We start from the raw sequence: 21,274 nt of genomic DNA, 5'->3' as shown, positions 1-21,274 counted from the left end.
TGCAGGGCTGGATGAACACAGCAGGCCAAGCAGCATCATAGGAGCAGCTTGGCCTGCTGTGTTCATCCAGCCCTGCACCTTGTTGTCTCCGATTCTCCAGCATCTGCAGTTCCTACTAACTATGCAAGGAAGTCTTGTCACAACCTAACCAAGAATTAGTGTGGCCATAGAAGGAAAGCTGTGTGCAGTTCCACTTGCCACACTATCAGAAGGACGTGATTGCACAGGATAGGGTGCAGAGGATATTCTCTAGGATGTTGTCTGGGATGAAAAGTCTCAGTTATGAGGAGAGACTGGATAGGCTGGGTTTTTTCCTGGATCAGAGGATGCTGAGAGGGCGATTGAGATGTACAAAATTATGAGAGGCACAGGCAGAGTAAACTGTGAGAAAATTTCCCTATGGCAGCTGTGTCTAAGACCCGAGGCCACATGTTTAAGGTGAGGAGTAAGTGGTTTAGAGGACATCTAAGAAAATGTTTTCACCCAGAGAGTGGAAGAAATATAGAACTTCCTGCCTGAGAGGGTGGTGGAGGCAGGTACTCTCATAATATTTAAAAGGCATCTGGATGTGCACTTAAAATGCTGGGGCATAGGTAAATGTTGATTGGCATGGATGGGGTTGCCAGAAGGGCCTGTTTCTAAGCAGTATGACTGTAAAAACCCTTGCTGTATATGGCCTGCAAGTATTTGTGTTGAGACAGCTTTACTTTCATTTTAAAAGAGTAGAAGAAGCTTTACTCTGTATCTAACCCCATTCTGAATCTGTCATGGGAATAATTGACAGGAACAGTGAAGACTGAGCTTTAATTTCAGTTTTAAAGTATATAGGTAGCTGTTCTTCCATTTTAAAAGAGAGGGAGCTTTCTTCATTATCAGGCCTGCACCTGAGCTTGGAGTGTTTGATGGGGACAGTGTAGTGGAAGTTTACATACAGTTTAAAGAGTAGTGGCAGTTTTACTCTGTATCTAATCTCGTGCTGTCCCTCTTCTAGGAGTGTTTGATTTGTAACTATCGAGGATGCTTCACTTTCAGTTTAAGAGTATTGAGAGCTTCATTTTCATTTTAAAAGAGGGACCCTTAGACTGTATCTAACCCTGTGCTGTAGCTGTCTTGGGAGTGTTTCTTGTGACAAATTGGAGGGACCGTAACTTTCTGTTTAAAAGAAGTTTTACTCTCCCTTACCCTGTGCTGCCCTTGTCCTAGGAGTGCTTGATAGAAATAATGTAGAGGATACTTTACTCTGTATGTTAACACTTGCCATACATGTTACAGCAGAGTTTGATGGGGATGGTGAGGAGGAACTTTACTTTACAGAGCTGTACTCTGTCTGTTACCCTGTGCTGTCCGTGTCCTGGATGTGTTTGATGAGGCACTATTGCAGTGCTTTACATTCAGTCTAAAAGAGTTGAGGAATCTACACTTGGGACCAACCACATGCTGTACATTTCCTGGGAGTGTTTTATGGGACAGTGTCAAGGGATTTTTACTTTCACGTCACTTTCAGTTTAACAAAAGAGGGAACTTTATTTTCTGTCTTAAAGGGTAGAAGATTTACTCTTTTTGTCTAAACCTGTGCTTTACCTGTAATTGGAGTGTTTGATTTGGATAGATTGGAGGGAGCGGTAGTTTCAGTTTGAGAGGGAACTTCATTGTTTATCACATCCCATGTGATAAAGCTTCATTATCAGTGTAAAAGAGTAGAGCAAGCTTTACTCTGTATCTAACCTTGTGCTGTCTCTGTCCTGGGAGTGTTTGATGGGACACCGTCAAGGGACCTTTAATTTCAGTATTAAAAAATAGAGGCAGCTTTAGTCTGTATCTAATTCCATTTTGTCCCTGTCATTGGGAGTATTTGAAGGGGGACAACACACTGGAGGGCTTATTTCTTGTTTAAAAGTGTAGATATGTTTTACCTTCAGTTTAAAAGAATGTTACTCTTTGTATCTAACCTCGTGCTGTCCTTGTCCTGTAATAATTGATGGGGATGTTGTCGAGGGAGCTTTATTATCAGATTAAAAGAGAGAGCTTTCCTCTGTATCTAACCCTGTGCAGTCCCTGACCTGAGGCTTTTTTGATGAAGACTGTGTAGTGGTAACTTTACTCTGTATTTAACCCGTGTTACCCTTGTCCTGGGAGTGTTTGATGGCCAGTGTCGAGGCATCTTTACTTTAATGTGCTGTACCGATACTACTGCCACAGAGCTGCCAGCAATCCTTACATCAACCAAGAATCTTGAAGCCAGATTGTTCTTTTAGCAGTGAAGATGGGAGTTGTGCGTTCAGACTCTGTAGAATCCCTGGCATAACATACTCTTTGGGAATTGTCTGGGAAATTGAAGATTCCAATGGGCAACTCCCCTAGTCAAGAACCCTGTGAAAGTATCTATTTAAATCAGAGAATTCGGCAGGTTCCCCTGAACTTTAGTAAACAATTAGAATTACATAGAATCCTTAAAGTGTAGAAACAGGACATTCAGCCCAAAAAGTCCATAGCTCTCTAAACAGCACCCCACCCAGATTCATGCCCCCTACCCTATCCCTGTAACCTTGTATTTTGCCTGGTTAACCCACCTAAACTGCATATCCCTGGACACTACAGGCAATTCAGCTTGACCAATCTGCCTAACCTGCACATCTTTGGACTGTGGGAGGAAACCCATGCAGACAGTTGCCTGGAGCTAGAACTGAACCCAGCTCCTGGCGCTGAGATGCAGCAATGCCAACCACTGAACTCAGGAAAATTCAGCTATCAAAATCTTGGTCTAACTCCTGAGCAATCACTTCTGAGCGGACAACTACCCTCCGTATAGGACCTGACAAACACACTCTCTTCATGGGCAGTAAATGCTGACATTGATGCTGACATCTTCCTGGTGTCCGTTTATCAGTGCAGTGGAGGGGATTCTTCTGATGTCAACATAACAATTGATAGATAATGACGTGTGTTATCTCTGACTCCTGCATCTGCAGTTCTTGCTATCTCTGATTGATAGATAGTGTTGTTTTAGCTGCCACTTCCAAACCTCTGCCATACCATGGTTCGTACTATTTCCTGAGATAACAAGGTGTAGAGCTGGATGAACACAGCAGGCGAGGCAGCATCAGAGGAACAGGAAAGCTGACGTTTCGGGTCTGGAACTTCTTCAGAAATGGGGGAGGAGAAGGGGACTCTGGAATAAATAGAGAAGTGGGGGGAGGCGATGATGGAAAGTGGATAAAGGAGCAGATAGGTGGAGAGAAGACGGACAGGTCAAGGAGGCGGGGATAGAGCCAGTAAAGGTGAGTGTAGGTAGGGGTTTGGTCAATTGAGGGAAGACGGATAGGTCAAGGAGACGGGGATGAAGGTGGGGGGTGGGGGTTGGTCAGCGAGGTGGGAGGACCGGATAAGTGGGAGGAAAGACGGACAGGTCAAGGAGACGGGGACGAGCTAGGCTGGTTTTGGGATCAGGTCCGGGGTGGGGAGATTTTGAAGCTTGTGAAGTCCACATTGAGACCATTAGGCTGCAAGGTTCCCAAGCGAAATATGAGGTGCTGTTCCTGCAGCCTTCCGGTGGCATCGTTGTGGCACTGCAGGAGGCCCAAGATGGACATGTTGTCCAAGGAGTGGGAGGGGGAGTTGAAGTGGTTTGCGACTGGGAGGTGCAGTCGTTTGTCACAAACCGAGCGTAGGTGCTCCATAAAGTGGTGTCTAAGCCTCCGCTTGGTTTCCCCGATGTAAAGGAGGCCACATTAGGTACAGTGGATACAATGTACCACATTAGCAGATGTGCAGGTGAACATCTGTTTAATGTGGAAGGTTTTCTTGGGGCCTGGAATGGGGGTGAGGGGGGAGGTGTGGGGGCAGGTGGAGCACTTCCTGCGGTTGCAGGGAAAATTGCCAGGGGTGGTGGGGCTAGTGGGGAGTGTGAAGTGGACGAGGGAGTCACGGAGAGAGTGGTCTCTCCAGAAGGCAGATAAAGATGGGGAGGGAAAAATGTTCTTGGTAGTGGGGTCAGATTGCAGGTGGCGGAGGATGATGCATTGAATCTGGAGGTTGAGGGGGTGGTATGTGAGGACAAGGGGATTTGTCTTTGTTGTTATTGCAGGTAAGGCTTGTGAGGGATTATCTCCGTTATATTGATGAGTGTATCGGCGCCGCCTCGTGCTCCCACGGGGACCTCGAACCGTTCATCCACTTTATTAACACCTTCCACCCCAACCTTAAGTTCACCTGGACCATCTCCAATACATTACACTCCTTCTTGGACCTCTCTGTTTCCATCTCTGGCAGCCACCTGGAAACCGATATCTATTTCAAACCTACCGACTCCCACAGCTACCTAGAATACACCTCCTTTCACCCACCTTCCTGCAAGAATGCCATCCCCTATTCCCAATTCCTTTGCCTCCGCCGCATCTCCCGAGATGAGGCATTCCACTGCCAGACATCCCAGATGTCCTCATTTTTCAAGGACCGCAATTTCCCGTTCACTGGTTCAAAACGCCCTCGACTGCACCTCTCGCACTTCCCACAACTCATCCCTCACTTTTCCCTGCAACCGCAGGAAGTGTTACACCTTCCCCCACACTTCACCCCCCATCCCCATCCCCATTCCCAGGCCCCAAGAAAGCCTTCCATCCCCATTCCCAGGCCCCAAGAAAACCTTCCACTTTAAACAGATGTTCACCTGCACATCTGCTAATGTGGTATATTGTATCCGCTGTTCCCGATGTGGTCTCCTCTACATCAGGGAAACCAAGCGGAGGCTTAGAGACCGCTTTGTGGAACACCTACGCTCGGTTCGTGACAAACGACTGCACCTCCCAGTCGCAAACCACTTGGACGACATGTCCATCCTGGGCCTCCTCCAGTGCAGCAACGATGCCACCGAAGGCTGCAGGAACAGCACCTCATATATCGCTTGGGAACCCTGCAGCCCAATGGTCTCAGTGGGGACTTGACAAGCTTCAAATTCTCCCCAGCCCAGCTCGTCCCCGTCTCCTTGGCCTGTTCGTCATTTCTCCCACCTATCCGGTCCTCCCACCTCACTGACCAAACCCCACCCCCACTTCCTACCTTCCAGCCTCATCCCTATCTCCTTGACCTATCCGTCTAATCCCCTACCTATACATACCTTTACTGGCTCCATCCCCGCCTCCTTGACCTGTCCGTCTTCTCTCCACCTATCTGCTCCTTTATCCACCTTCCATCATCGCCTCCCCCCCCTCGTTTATTCCGGTGTCCGCTTCCCCTCCCCCATTAAGAAGGGTCCTGACCCGAAACGTCAGCTTTCCTGCTCCTCTGATGCTGCCTGGCTCTACACCTTGTTATCTCTCCAGCATCGGCAGTTCCTACTATCTCGTACTATTTCCTGACTTTCACCCTGAAAGGCACAGCAGCGGCTATTGCAAAGCACGGACAGGCTCATGAGCTCTACCTCGAGCGCAATCATTCTGAGACAACAAGGTGCAGAGCTGGATGAACACAGCAGGTCAAGCAGCATCATAGGAGCAGAAAGGCTCAGGTGCCGTTCGATGAGAGCAGATGGGATTCAGTAGACCACATAACCAAAGCCTCAGGCCTTAAACTGAGCGTTGTCGCCGCCATTTTCCCGATAGGGCGCATGCTCAATCGCTGCTATTCCCTGTTTTGGGGGCGGGAAAGTAGCTGTCATCGTGCGCATGCGCGATTAGCCGCAGGCTAATCACGATGGTTGGCGTTTGCTCAGTTGCTGCTATTTCCCGTATGGGTGCGGGAGAGCGGGGAAGTCGGGGTCAAAGTGTGCAGCGTCATATCAGGCCTGCCGCGATGGATCCGTTGATGCAGCGGTACGTCGCTGCGATGGTGTTGAGTGGCGTCGGAGATGCAATCGGCTTCCGTAATGAGAGCTGGGAGTTCTGTACCAGCGGTCAGAAGATTCACGAGGAGCTGCGGGAGCTGGGTGGACTTGACCGCATTAATGTATCTGGCTGGAGGGTCAGTGATGACACGGTTATGCACTTGGCCACAGCCCGGGCCCTGACGGCCAGCCCGGTGTCGGAGAAAAACCCGCAGCAGCTTTACAGCAGACTGGCTGCTGAATACCAGGAGAGCATGAACGACATGACAGGGAGAGCACCAGGTGAAAATAACACGAACTATCAGGGGAGAGCGCACACGAACTAACTGTGTGGTCCAGTGGGGTACAGAGCACACTGACTATATCGCTGAAATAACAGGAAGAACAGTATGTGCTGAAGATATGAAACCAAAACAGAAATTTTGCTGGAGAAACTGCATCTGTGGCGCGAAAGAAGTTTCAAGTGCAGTGAAGTGATAGACATGTTAGTGGGGGAGCATTTTGGTGCCGGTGATCATAATTCTATTAGTTTTAAAATAGTTATGGAAAAGGATAGGCCTTGTCTAAACGTTCTAAATTGGAGTAAGGCCAAGAACTTCCAAATGTTTTTTGATTGCGATAGACTGATTGCATGTAAAGTGATGACTGGAAATGGGAGGCTTTCAAAAGTGAGATAATGGGAGCCCAGAGACAGTATGTTCCTGTTAAGGTGAAGGGAGCAACGCGTGACTAGAGATATTGAGGCTTTGCTCAAAAAATGGAGGTATATATCAGGTTATAGACAACTGGGATCAAGTGAATCTCTTGAAGAGAATAAGAAGTAGGGACATTCTTAAGAGGGAAATCAGAAGAACAAAAACGAGATATGAGACCCTTGGCAGATCAGGTTAAGAATAATCCAGAGATTCAAGAAGTACTTTAGAGGCAAAAGAGCAAGTAAGGAGAGAATAGGGCTCCTTAAAGATCAACTATCTGTGGAACCACAGGAGATGGGAGAGTTACTAAACAATTATTACATATCAGTATTTACTGTGCCGAAAGACGTGGAGGCTAGGGAACTTGGAAAATACATATTGATGTCTTGAAAACAGCCTACATTACAGAAAAGGAGGTGCTGGAGGTCTTAAAAAAACACAAAGGGGACCTGATCAAGTGTATCCCAGGACATTGTGGGAAGCTAGGGAAGACATTGCAGACATATTTGCATCATCTATGGGCACAGTGAGGTGCCAGAGGACTGGAGGGTGGTTGATGTTGTGCCTTTATTTAAAAAAGGCTGCAAGAAGAAGCTGGAAACTATAGACTGGCGAGTCTGATGTCAGTGGTGGGTAAACTGTTGGAGGGGATTCTGAGAGACAGGCTTTACGTGTATTCGGAGACGCAAGGACAGATTAGGGATAGTCAACGTGGCTATATCTCTCAAACTTGATTTGAGTTTTTTTTTTGAGGATGTAGCCAAGAAGATAGATGAGGGCAGAGCAGTAAATGTTGCCAGTGGGGACTTTTGCAAGGCCTTGGACAAAGTTCTGCATAGTAGAACATAGAACAGTACAGCAACAGTATAGGCCCTTCGGCCCACAATGTTGTGCTGAACTTTTACCCCAAACCTAAGGTCTATCTAACCTCCACCCCTACCTATATACTATCATCCATAAGCCTATCTAATAGCTGCTTAAATGCCCCTAATGAGGCCGACTCCACTACCCTCTCCGGCAATGCATTCCACGCCCCTACCACTCTGAGTAAAGAACCTACCTCTGACATCTCCCCTATATCTACCTCCACTCACTTTAAAACTATGCCCCCTTGTATTTGCTACCTCCACCCTAGGAAAAAGTCTCTGGCTGTCCACTCTATCTATACCTCTGATCATTTTGTACACCTCTATCAAGTCACCTCTCATCCTTCGTCGTTCTAAAGAGAAAAGCCCTAGCTCTCTCAACCTTTCCTCGTAAGACCTTCCCTCCATTCCAGGCAACATCCTGGTAAATCTCCTCTGCACCTTTTCCAATGCTTCCACATCTTTCCTGTAATGAGGCGACCAGAACTGGACGCAATACTCCAGATGTGGCTGAACCAGGCTTTTGTAGAGCTGGAGCATAACTTCACGGCTCTTGAACTCAATCCCTCTATTAATGAAAGCTAACACACCATACGCCTTCTTAACAACTCTATCCACCTGGGTGGCAGCTTTCAGGGAACTGTGGACATGAACCCCAAGATCCCTCTGCCCTTCCACACTGCAAAGAATCTTTCCATTAACCCTGTATTCTGCTTAACGGAAGACTGGTTAGTCAAGTTAAATTACATGGGATCCAGGCACAGCTTGCCAATTAGTTACAAAATTGACTTGAGGATAGGAAACAGAGGGTGGTGTTGGTGGAGAGTTGTTTGTCAGACTGGGGCACTGTGAGCAATGCTGTTCCATAGGGATCAAGTGCTGGGTCCACTGTTGTTTGTCATTTATGTAAACAATTTGGATGAGAAAATGGGAAGCATGGTTAGCAAGTTTGGTCAGATGATGCCAAAATTAATGGTATAGTGGACAGTGAAGAAGATTATCTAAGAGTCCAGGGGGATCTTGATCAGCTGGGCCAATGAGTGAGAAGTGGCAGATGGTGTTTAATTTAAATAAGTACGAGATGTTGCATTTTGGTAAGATGAACAAGGGCGAGACTTACACAGATAATGGTAGGGCTCTGGGGTTTGCTGTTGAACAGAGAGACCTAGGATTCAGGTACATAGTTCTTTGCAAGTTGCATCATAGGTAGACAGGATGGTAAAGAAGGCGTTTGGCACACTTGTCTTCATTGCTCAGACCATTGAGTATAGAAGTTGAGATGTCAACTTGCAGTTGTACAGGATGTTGGTGATGCCACTTTAGGTAAACTGTGTAGATTTCTGATCGCCCTGCTATGGAAGGATATTATTAAATTGGAAAGGGTGCAGAAAAGATTTACAAGGAAGTTACTGGGAATGGGCAGCATGGTGGCTCAGTGGTTAGCACTGCTGCCTCACAGCGCCAGGGACCCGGGTTTGATTCCACCCTCGGGTGACTCTGTGTGGCGTTTGCTCATTCTCCCTATGTCTGCGTGGGTTTCCTCCGGCTGCTCTGGTTTCTTCCCGCAGCCCAAAGATCTGCAGGCTAGGTGGATTGGCTATGCTAAATTGCCTGTAGCGTTCAGGGATGTGTAGAGTAGGTTATGGGGGATGGATCTGGGTGGGATGCTCTATAGGTCAATGTGGACTTGTTGGGCTGAAGGGCCTGTTTCCACACACTAGGGATTCTATGATGGAGGGTTTGAGTTATAAGGAGAGGCTGGATAGGGTGTTTTTTTTTCCTAAAGTGTAGCAGGTTGAGAGATGACCTTATAGAGAGTGTAAAATCATGAGGGGTGTAGAGAAGGTGAATAGCAAAAGTAACTCTAAAAGTGACCCTGTGAGCCTTTTTCAAAACTGCCAGGCCTGTTGAGTTTCTGTTTTTTTTTCTCTACATCTGACAGAGACAAGGAACAACACTCACCATGATTATGAGCCAGTGCAGTACATAGGAGCAGAATTAGGTCATTGGGCCTTTTGAGTCTGATTTGCCATTCAGTAAGATTGTGACTGACCATTCAATTCGGTAAAATAGAACAAATGACTGTAAATGCTGGAGATCTGAAACAGGAACGAACCTTTTGGCCTATGCCAAATTAAACTAATCCCTTCAGCCTGCCCTTGGTCCATATTCGTCCATTCCTTGCATTTTCATGTGCTTATCTAAAAGTCCCTTAAATTCCGTTATAGTATCTGCCTCAACCACCACCCCTGGCAGTGTGTTCCAGACTCCTACCACACTGTGTTTTTAAAAAAAAAACTTGCCCCCTCTCAACTTAAATACATGCCCCCTGGTATTAGACATTTCAACTCTGGGAAAAAGATTCTGACCATCAACTCAATCTATGCATCTCACAATTTCATACAGTTCTGTCAAGTCCCTCTTCCCTCAGGCTCTGCGACTCAAGAGAAAACAACCTGAGTTTTCTAGCCTCTCCTTACAGCTCATACCCTCTAATCCAGGCAGCATCCTGGTAAACCTCTTATGCATCCTCCAAAGCCTCGACATCCTTCCCATCACACTTACATTATTGCGTTCAATTCTGGTTGCAACATTATGGGAATAGGGGATGGCATTTTTGCAGGAAGGTGGATGGGAGGAGGTGTATTCTAGGTAGCTGTGGGAGTCGGTGGGCTTGAAATGGATATCAGTTTCTAGGTTGTTGCCCGAGATGTCGTCTGAGGAATGGGAGAGGGAGTTGAAATGGTTGCCCGAGATGGAGACGGAGAGGTCCAGGAAGGTGAGAGAGGTGTTAGAGATAGTCCAGGTAGACTTAAGGTTGGGGTGGAAGGTGTTGGTGAAGTGGATGAACTGTTCGAGCTCCTCGTGGGAGCACGAGGCGGCGCTGATACAGTCATCGATGTAACGGAGGAAGAGGTGGGGTTTAGGGCCAGTGTAGGTACGGAAGAGGGATTGTTCCACGTAACCTACAAAGAGGCAGGCATAGCTTGGGCCCAAGCGGGTACCCATGGCTACCCCCTTTGTCTGTAGGAAGTGGAAGGAATTGAAAGAGGAGTTGTTGAGGGTGAGGACGAGTTTGGCTCAGCGGATGAGGGTGTCAGTGGAGGGGGACTGGTCGGGCCTATCTCTGATACAATTTTAACCCCACTGCGAAGCCTCTTCTAAGGATGCCTAGCCTGAAGAAGTTACCCTGCTCCCTGCTACCCTTGCTTGGCCTGCTGTGATCGTCCAGCTCTGCGCCTTGTTGTCTCAGATTCTCCAGCATCTGCAGTTCCTACTATCACTATCCTCCATATCCTTTTCTTGGGTGAATACAGATGCAAGGTATTCATTTAGGATTTCACCCACATTCTCTGCCTCCCAGCACATGTTCCCTCCTTTATCCTTAAGTGGTCCTACATTCTCCCCAGCTATCCTCTTGTTTTAATGTATATATAGAATGCCTTGGGATTCTCTTTAAACCTACTTGCCAAGGTCATTTCATGGTCCCTTCTTGCTCTTCTAATTCCCTGCTTGAGTACTTTCCTACTTTCCTACTTTCCTGCTTTCCTTGTTCCTCACGGGCCCTGTCCGATTTAAGTTCCTAAACCTTATATGTGCTTCTTTATCCCTTTTTGTCTAAGTTCACAACCTCCCTCTTTATCCAAAGGTCTCTTCCCTTGCTATCCTTGTCCTTTGAAGAGACAGAATGCAGACTGCGTGACTTCTCTGGACAGAATGCAAATGTTCTGCAAAGCAATAATCTCAAGCTTCCAGTTGCCTGCCATTTCCACACATCACCGTGTTCCCTGGCCAACATTTCTGTCACAGACCTGCTGCAGTGTTTCATCAAGCCTCAACACAAGCTCGAAGAGCAACATCTTATTTTCCACTTGGGGACCCTGCAGCCTGTAGGACTCAACATTGAGTTCAATAACTTTAGAGCCTTATATGGTTTTTTTTTAATCCACGCCACATCTGGCACTGTTATGACATAGGTTGCTTAGAGCTCAGCCGTACTTTTAGGCCTGTTATCATGTAATATAGGTTGCATTCAATGCAGCTCACCCATTTTCTCTTACTGTTAGCTCTTATTATCATGTATTCAGGTTTTCTTCTGTCCTGACCTGCTTTCAATAATCTAGTTTATACAAAACCCTTTCATATCACTGTCTCGCTGGGCTCCATCTCCACCTACTGATGCACGCACACACACACACACACACCTGTAAACAGACCTGATGAAGAGTCAATGGACTCAAAACGTTTGCACTTTCTCCAGCAATTTCTGTTCTGATCCAACTCAGTATCCTGTCCCTACCTTTTCCCTATATCCTTTTGATCCCTTTTGTCCTAAGAACTATTCCTACGATGTTCGTGGAAGTCTTCAATATTTTGGCCTTAACGGTTTCACCACAATGAGTGAAGAAATTCCTTCTCATCTGTGTCTTAAAAGGCCTAATCTTAAACTGGGACCCCTAGTTCTGAACTCCTCATTCATTGAGAACATTCGTTCTGCATTTGCCCTATTTCATACTTGTAGAATGTTATACATTCCTATGAGATTCCCCCCTCATTCATCTAAACTCCAGCGAATACTATCCTAACCAATCGGTCTCTCCCCATACATCAGTCCCATCATCCCAGGAATCCCAGTAAATCCTCTTTGCTCATTTGCCAGAACATTCGTCCTCGATGAGGAGACCAAACACACACTACTCCAGGTGTGGCCTTACCACTGCCCTGTAAAGTTGCAGCAAGATATCCCTGTTGCTATAAAGGCCAACATACCATTTATCAGTTCTGAAGAAGGGTCACTGGACTCAGTGTTAACTCTGTTTCCTACCCACAAATCCTGCCAGACGTACTGAGTTTCTCAAGGACTTTCTGTTTTTGATTGTTTCAGATCTCCAGCATCTGAAATTCTTTGCTTTATTACATACCATTTACCTTCTTCACCACCTACTGTACCAGCATACTTACTTTCAGTGACTGATGTAAGAGGATAACTAAGTTTTATTGCAATTTCCATTTCAAATCATCACTGTTTGCCTGTTTTTGTGAACGAGCCCCTGACATCTATGAAACAAATGAAAACAGAAATTGTTGGAAAAACTCAGCCGGTCTGGCAGCATCTGTGAAAGTAAAATGGAGAGTGCAACAGGGCAACACAAGGTACATCTGAAAGTGAGATGTCAGCCTGGTGAAGGTACCAAACAGGACTACTTGCATGCCAAACAACATAAGCAGCAAGTGATAGACAGAGCTAAGCAATCCCATCCCACAACCAACAGATCTCAAGCTCTACTGTCCTGTCACATCCGGTTGAGAATGGTGGTGGACAATAAAACAACTCACTGGAGTAGAACGCTCGACAAATACCCCCATCCTCAATGATTGAAGGGCCCAGCATATCAGCGCATAAGATAAAGCTGAAGCATTTGCAGCAAACATCAGCCAGAACTGCTGAGTGAATGGTCAATCTCAGCCTCCTCCAGTGGTGCCCAGTATTATGGATACAAGTCTTCAGCCGATTTGATTCACTCTACATGATCTCAAGAAATGATTGGAGGCACTGGATACTGCAAAGGCTCTGGGTTCTGACAACATTCCAGCAATAGTGCTGAAGACTTGTGCTCCAGAATTTGCTGCTCCCCTAGCCAAGCTGTTCTAATACAGTTACAACACTGGCATCTATCCTACAATGTAGAAAATTGCCCAGGTACGTCCTGTACATAAAAAGCAGGACCAATGCAATCTGGCCAATTATTAGCCAATTGTCTACTCTGAATCATCAGTAAAGTGATGGAAGGTGTCATCAACAGTGCAGTTAAGCAGCACTGGCTCAGCAATAGCCTGCTCAGTGATGCCCAGTTTGGGTTTCGCCAGGGCCACTCAGTGCCTGACCTCATTACAGCCTTGGGTCAAACGTGGACAAAAGAGCTGAATTCCAGAGGTGATGTGAGAGTGACAGCCCTTGACATCAAGGGTGCATTCAACCAAATGTGGCATCAAGGAGCCTTAGCAAAACTGGTATCGGGTGTAAACTGTCTGCTTGTTGGAGTCATACCTGGCATTTGAGAAGATGGTAGTGGTTGTTGGAGATCAGTCATCTGAGTTTCGAGGACAGGTCTGCAGGAGTTTGTCAGGGCAGTATCCTAGGCCTAACCACCTTCAGTTGCTTCATCAATGACCTTACCACCATGATAAGGTCAGAAGTGAGGCTGTTCGCTGATGATTGCACAATGTTCGGCACTATTTGCGACCCCTCAGATATTGATGCAGTCCATGTTCAAATGTAGCATGATCTGGACAATATTCCGGCTTGGGCTGACAAGCAGCAAGTAAAATTAGCGTCACAAAAATGGCACCTATGACCATCACCAATAAGAGACAATCTAACTACTGTCCCATGCAATGGTGTTATCATTACTGAATTCCCCACTACTGCATTCTCCAGATTAAATGGGAGGACTGAAACAAAAACTAGTATCTACATTAAACAAAGACAATGTGTTGGAGAAACTCAGCAGGTCTGGGAGCAACAAAGACAAAAATAGTTTGAGGGGCTCAACAAGTCTGGCAGCATCTGTGGAGAGAAGTCAGAGTTAACATGATCCTTCCTCAAAATACAGATGCTGCCAGACCTGCTGAGTTCCTCCAGCACTTTGTTTTTGTCTCAGATCTCCAGCATCTGCAAATCTCTGCAAAGAGGTGTGATCATTTTCTTTTAGATAGGGACGGCATGGTGGCTCAGTGGTTAGCACTGCTGCCTCACAGCGCCAGGGATCCAGGTTCGATTCGATCCATGTTTAATGTCGTGGTTGTTAAAGGATGCAGCAGGATATAGATCAGTTGCAGATATGGGCGGAGGAATGGCAGATGGAGTTTAATCCTAGTGAGTCTGAGGTGCTGCAATTTGGGAGATCAAATATTAAGGAAAAGTATATAGTTAATGGCAGGACCCTGAACAGCATTGATGTTCAAAGGGATCTTGTGTTTCAAGTCCATAGCTCCCTGAAAGTGACCACTCAAGTAGGTAATGGTAAAGAAGGCATATGACATTCTTGCCTATACTGGTTGGAGAATTGAGTACAAGAGTCAGGATGTCAAGTTGCAGCTTTATAAGACTTTGGTTAGGCCACACTTAGGGTATTGTGTTCAATTCTGGACGCCACATTACAGGAAGGATGTGGAGGCTTTGGAGAGGATGCATAAGAGGTTCACCAGGATGCTGTCAGGGTTACAGGATATGAGCTATAAGGAGAGGCTAGAAAACTTAGGTTGTTTTCTCTCGAGTCGCAGAGGCTGAGGGGAGAGACTTGACAGAAGTGTATAAAATTATGAGATGCATAGATTGGGTTGGCAGTCAGAATCATTTTCCCAGAGTTGAAATGTCTAATACTAGGGGACATGCATTTAAGGTGAAAGGGGGAAAGTTCAAAGGAGATGTGTGCGGCATGTTTTTTTAACATGGTGTCATAAGGGTCTGGAACTCACTGCCAGGGGTGGTGGTGGAGGCAGATACGATTGGGGAATTAGAGGGACTTTTGGATAAGCACATGAATATGCAAGGAATGGAAGAATATGGACCAAGGGCAGGTAGAAGGGATTAGTTTAATTTTCTGTCATGTTCAGCACAGCATTGTGGGCTAAAGGGGATGTTCCTGTGCTGTAGAGTTCTGTGTTTTATCCTCGGGTTTACCATTGGCCAGAAACTCCACTGGAGTCAGCACATAAACATGTGGCTAGAAAAGCAGGTCAGAGGCCAAGAATACTATGGTGAGTAACTCACCTCCTGACTGTCCCCTCAAGCCTGCCTATCATCATTGGGCGGCACGGTGGCTCAGTGGTTAGCACTGCTGCCTCACAGCACCAGCGACCCAGGTTCGATTCCACCCGCGGGCGACTGTCGGAGTGGAGTTTCTGCATGGGTTTCCTCTGGGTGCTCCAGTTTCCTCCCACAGTCCAAAGATGTGCAGGTTAGGTGGACTGGCTATGGTAAATTGCCCGTAGTGTCCAGGGGTGTGTAAGTTAGATTAGCCATGGGAAATGCAAGGTTACAGGGAAAGGCAAGGGGGATAGGTCTGGGCGGGATGCTCTTCGGAGGGGCGGTGTGGACTTGTAGGGCCGATTGGCCTATTTCCACATGGTAGGGATTCTATGATTTCTATGATCTACAAGGCACAAGTCAGGAGTGTGATGGAATACTCCCCACTTGCCTGGGTGAGTGCAGCTCTAATAACACTCAAGAAGCTTGACACCGTTTAGGATAAAACAGCCCACTTGATTGGCACCACATCCACAAACATCCACTCCCTCCACCATCGACACTCAGTAGCAGTAGTGTGGATTACCTACAAGTTGGACTGTAGAAATTCACCAAAGATCTTTAGACTACACCTTCTAAACCCATTTTCATTTAGAAGGACAAGGACAACAGCTACATGGGAACACCACCACCTTCAAGTTCCCCTCCAAGTCACTCACCATTCTGACTTTGAAATATATTGCTGATCTTTCATTGTCGCTGGGTCAAAATCCTGGAATTCCCTCCCTATTGGCATTGTGGCTGAACCCACAGTAGGTGGATTGCGGCAGTTTAAGAAGGCAGCTCACCATCACCTCAAGGGCAATAAATGCTGGCCAGCAGCAATGCACACCTCCCACAGATGAATAGAAAAAAACAGAATTGCAATAATTTCCACTGACTGAAGTTTCTAGAACCGGAGCCATAGTCTAAGAATTTGAGCCAGGCCATTCAAGAGAGATGTTAGAAAGCGCTTCAACATGCAACGAGTAGTGGAGGTTTGGAACTCTCTTCCTTAAATGGAGGTCGATTCTAATTCAGTTGTTAAATTTAAACCTGAGATAGACAAATTTCTATTAAACAAGGTTATCAAGGGATATGGACCCAAGGCAGGCATATGGAGTTAGGCCACAGATCAAACATGATCTTATTGAATGGTGGAGCAGGCTTGAGGGGCTGAATGGCCTACTCCTCCTGTGCCACCACTTGGGCACTTGATGCACTGTTACATAGGTCAATAATGATTTTTCTTATGGAAAATGTTTTTAAAAAGAAAGGTAGTGGCTATCGTTCCAGAAGACCATTGGGCTTTTTTTTCAAAGAGAGAATGATGACTTGTGGTGACCTGAGAATCACTGTGCCTCAGATAAGGGATGCAGTTTGGAAGGCAGGACCTTCATTGTGACCTCAGCCAGCATGGGAATTGAACCTGTGCGGCTGGCGTGAATGTCACAACTCAGCTGTTCAGCCAACTGACTCACATTGAAAATGGAAATTCCTTTAAAAGAACATATTTATATTGTACTCATTGGCAGATAATATCTTCATGTTCTAAAATCATGTTTTGAATTTTGTTTAGATAGGGTCACTTTGAACAAGTTGCTCAGTTTGGTTAAGATACTTCTAGATAACTGGAAAATGACAAGTTACTTTTTTTATTATCTATATATTGGGGTTTCTGAATTAACTCTTCTATTCATAACTGGGGTTAATGTTCTGCACTATGTCTATTGTGTTTTTCTCAGGTATAACTTGCATGGAAGCAGTCATGTCACTGAGGCCAGATCATTCTGATGGCTGGAAGATCCCATTCAATCCTAAAGGGGGTGGATGTGGTGCAGCAATGAGGGCTATGTGCATTGGACTGCGATTTCCTCATCCCAATGAGTTACAGACGCTGATTGAAGTAGCTGTCGAGAGTGGCCGAATGACTCATCATCATCCCACTGGCTACCTGGGCTCAGTAGTTGCAGCTTTGTTCACAGCTTATGCGGTGAATAACAAACCTGTAGAAAGCTGGGGAGCAGGCCTAATGGAGGTGTTGGAGAAAACAAAGAACTATGTAGAGAATGCTGGGCGCTATGCTGCTGAAAATCTGGCTGAATGGTGTGTGTAGTATCGTTCATTCTTCATTTGTAAGCACTCCTTCAGAGGCTTGAGGCTGATATTTGCATGGTTTTTTGCCTTTCCTGGTTTTAACATGCTTCTTAATAATCTCATTCCTAATATTTTGACCATCTCTGGAATTAGTGGATTTGCCAGGCAGATGGAATTGAACTGCAAAGATGTGCCTGTTCTTCATATGAAGGACAACTCCTAGTGTGCTTGGTCTGTACTGCAATATCTGGGTCAATGGGGAGAGATAGTAGGAGCTGCAGATGCTGGAAAATCTGAGCCAACAAGGTGCAAAGCTGGATGAACACAGCAGGCCAAGCAGCATCATAGGAGCAGGAAGGCTGACGTTTTGGGCCTAGACCCTTCATCAGAAATGGGGGAGGGGAAGGGGGTTCTGAAATAAATAGGGAGAGAGGGGGAGGCGGATAGAAGATGGATAGAGGAGAAGATAGGTGGAGAGGAAACAGACAGGTCAAAGAGGCGGGGATGGAGTCAGTAAAAGTGAGTGTGGGTGGGGAGGTAGGGAGGAGATAGGTCAGTCCAGGGAGGATGGACAGGTCAAGGAGGCGGGATGAGGTTAGTAGGTAGGAAATGGGGGGTGCAGCTCGAGGTGGGAGGAGGGGGTAGGTGGGAGGAAGAACAGGTTAGGGAGGCGGGGATGAGCTGGGCTGGTTTTGGGATGCGGTAGGGGGAGGGGAGATTTTGAAGCTTGTGAAATCCACATTGATACCATTGGGCTGCAGGGTTCCCAAGCGGAATATGAGTTGCTGTTCCTGCAACCTTTGGGTGGCATCGTTGTGGCACTGCAGGAGGCCCAGGATGGACATGTCGTCTGAGGAATGGGAGGGGGAGTTGAAATGGTTCGCGACTGGGAGGTGCAGTTGTTTATTGCGAACCGAGCATAGGTGTTCCGCAAAGCGGTCCCAAGCCTCCGCTTGGTTTCCCCGATGTAGAGGAGGCCACAACGGGTACAGCGGATGCAGTATACCACATTAGCAGATGTGCAGGTGAACATCTGCTTGATGTGGAAAGTCTTCTTGGGGCCTGGGATGGGGGTGAGGGAGGAGGTGTGGGGGCAGGTGTAGCACTTCCTGTGGTTGCAGGGAAAAGTGCCGGGTGCGGTGGGGCTGGAGGGGAGGGTCGAGTGGACAAGGGAGTCACGGAGAGAGTGGTCCCTCCGGAAAGCAGATAAGGGTGGGGAGGGAAAATGTCTTTGGTGGTGGGGTCGGATTGCAGATGGCAGAAGTGTCGGAGGATGATGCGTTGGATCCGGAGGTTGGTGGAGTGGTACGTGAGGATGAGGGGGATTCTTTTTTGGTTGTTATTGCGGGGACGGGGTGTGAGGGGAAATGGATTCCGGCTAGCAATCTAAACTGAATTGTAGGGATTTTCACAGGTAATGTCCTTTGGATAAACAGTTTAGTAAAGGTCTGGTCCAGCAGACTTGAACACAAATAGAAGCATTTCAATTCAATGTTCACAGAATCATTATGGCATGTATGGCATGGAAGGAGGCCATTTGGTCCATTGTGCCTGCTCTGGCCCTTCAAACGAGTGTTGTTACCTAGTGGCAATCTCTTGATTTTTCCCCATCCCCTTCCATACTATTTATATCCAAATAGTCATCAATGCCCTTTGGAATGGCTCAGTTCTGCCTACCTCCACCATATTTCCAATCAATGCATTTCATACCCGGTTGTGTTTGTCTATGGTGGGGTTGGGGAATGTTTGAGTGGTGGTTGCTGTGCTGTTGAGGGTTGAATTTTTTTTGGATGAGACATTAAACTGAGGTTCTATTTGCCTTTTCCTGAATGGTCATAAATGATCCATTGGTGTAATGCAAGTTTGGTCTTCAGGCCTTTATCCTTCATTCAACTAGGCACAAATTGGCTGTCACATTTCCTGTATCCAAAAGTACTTTTTTCTTTACGCTTTCATTGAAATGGGCATCCCTAATTGGCCTGAATCAAGTGGGCAATTAAGAGTCAATCACTTTGTAGTGATTTGCAGTCACATGCAGGCCAGACTAGGCAAAGACAGCAGATTTCCTTCCTTAAAGGATGTGTGATAGGTCATCCCTTCATTTCTTATTCAGCTATTGACATTTTAACCACACTATCTTACACTTTTGATCACCTGCAAAGACCTGTTATTCGGCCTGTCAACACTCCGACACACCATTTGTATGATCTTTTGATCTCTCTGATTATAAAGTCTATGCCTTGGTGCCCTTTTCACTTCATCTGATGAAGGGGCAGCACTTAGAAAGCCAATGATTTCAAATAAATTTGTTGGACTATAACCTGGTGTTGTGTGCCTTTTGACCTAAAGGATGTAAATGAATAATAATTGAGATTGTCGTCGTAACCACCATTACCATGACTAGCTTTCCATTCCATAGGTAATTTTGAAATTAAATTCCACCAGCTGCCATGGTATATTTTGAACCTGTTCCTGGATTACTGGTCCAGTGACACTGCCACCTCACCACTGTCTCCCCAACACGTCAAAAATATTTTATGGACTGCAAGATGTTTTGGGCTGTGCAGAGCTTGTGAAAATTGTAATTCTTAAAAATATACACCATTAGGGAGAATAAAAATCTTTAGAGTATTGAATACGTCATCACCTTTTTATTTCCTTTCAGGTTCTACTTTGAAAACCATTGGAAGAAGTATCTTCAGGATAGAGGCATTCTGGATGGGATATCCAAGCCAACTTTCCCAGTGCCATACGGTGTGATTGAACGTGACGAGTTCTATACCTCTGTTAGCTATTCTGGCTGGGGTGGGGCAAGTGGGCATGATGCACCCATGATTGCTTATGATGCAATCCTGGGTTCAGGCAATTCCTGGAAAGAGCTTTGTAATCGAGCGGTTTTCCATGGGGGTGATAATGATTCGACTGGTGCTATAGCTGCGGCCTGGTGGGGGGCGATTTATGGGTTTGACGGAGTTCCTAAATCCAACCACGAGCATTTAGAATATAGGAGCAAGTTGAAGTTGCTAGCAGAGAAATTGTTTGATTTAAGCCATCCAAGTTCTTGCTCATCACAAAAGCGTAAGATGAAATGCAGTTTTTGTTAGTTCCACTATTTTAAATTATACACTTTTTTTTCTGATTTTTGTTGTTGGAATGCAGCTTCCTGTACTTGAACTATAATCTCTTTAAAGATCATTGATTGTTTTGTTATGAATTTTTCTTTGGTTCCATGTTACTCTGGCTATTATCCCCTCTCATCTGTTAGATGCCCTTCTTATTAACTAAAACTATCTGGGCTCAACTTTATTTGCAGCTGCAAATATCTCAGTGGGAAACAGCAATAGTGACTGGGGTTAGGTATGCCTCGGGTTTTCAGTTGTAAAAGCAACAGACATCCAGGTATTGGTATGGGTGGTGGTGGGGTTGGGGGACAAAAGACAGTGACATTTTGGGGCAGAGGCATCCTTTTAAGAAAAAGTTTTAAAATTCTGTAATCCTTGCTGATTTGTGACTTAAATATAGATTATTTTCTCTCTATTTGAAGACGAAGTCATTTGCTAATAGTGTCATGGCCCCCTCTTTTGCTTCTCAATTCCAATGAAATGTTTGACTCCAATGTGTTCTTCAACCAGTACTGTCACACTCACCCCCTGTTTTCCTTTGCATTTTCTACACGTTGTTTTGCTGTCACATTGTATTCCCACATAACTATTTGACCTTTTGAGTTTACCACATTTTACATATGTACATTCTCAACCTAATCAGACTGAAATGGCTAAAATAGGATTCATCACAGACTTGATACACCTTACATGTATTCTAAATATTGTTACAACCAAATTAATAGGGTGAACAAGGTGTAGAGCTGGATGAACACAGCAGGCCAAGCAGCATCATAGGAGCAGGAAGGCTGATGTTTCGGGCCTAGACCCTTCATCAGATGAAGGGTCTAGGCCCGAAATGTCAGCCTTCCTGCTCCTATGATGCTGCTTGGCCTGCTGTGTTCATC

The 21,274-nt window shown here is 46.0% G+C and overlaps 1 protein-coding gene across 3 annotated transcripts in view; it reads left to right on the top strand.

Moving 5' to 3' along the window:
- The window catches only part of LOC109926461 (ADP-ribosylhydrolase ARH1), a 26,284-nt gene extending 5,482 nt beyond the window's left edge, over positions 1–20,802 (top strand). Inside the window, exons 1-3 of one of the 3 annotated variants that reach the window (XM_020526312.2) lie at positions 5,698–6,100; positions 16,914–17,274; positions 19,931–20,802. In XM_020526312.2, coding sequence (XP_020381901.2) covers positions 5,725–6,100; positions 16,914–17,274; positions 19,931–20,369 — 1,176 coding nt within the window. In that variant the 5' untranslated portion in view covers positions 5,698–5,724 and the 3' untranslated portion in view covers positions 20,370–20,802. Of the gene's footprint in view, positions 1–5,697; positions 6,101–13,035; positions 13,081–16,913; positions 17,275–19,930 lie in introns of those variants that run through there. The other 2 variants (XM_048610866.1, XM_048610865.1) reach the window with 2 other exon arrangements.
- The last annotated feature ends 472 nt before the right edge of the window (positions 20,803–21,274 follow it).

The sequence above is a fragment of the Rhincodon typus genome, chromosome 23 (genome assembly GCF_021869965.1).
Source record: "Rhincodon typus isolate 14 chromosome 23, sRhiTyp1.1, whole genome shotgun sequence".
In the NCBI taxonomy this organism is placed as follows: Eukaryota; Metazoa; Chordata; class Chondrichthyes; order Orectolobiformes; family Rhincodontidae; genus Rhincodon; species Rhincodon typus.
This window is presented reverse-complemented; position numbering and strand designations above follow the sequence as displayed.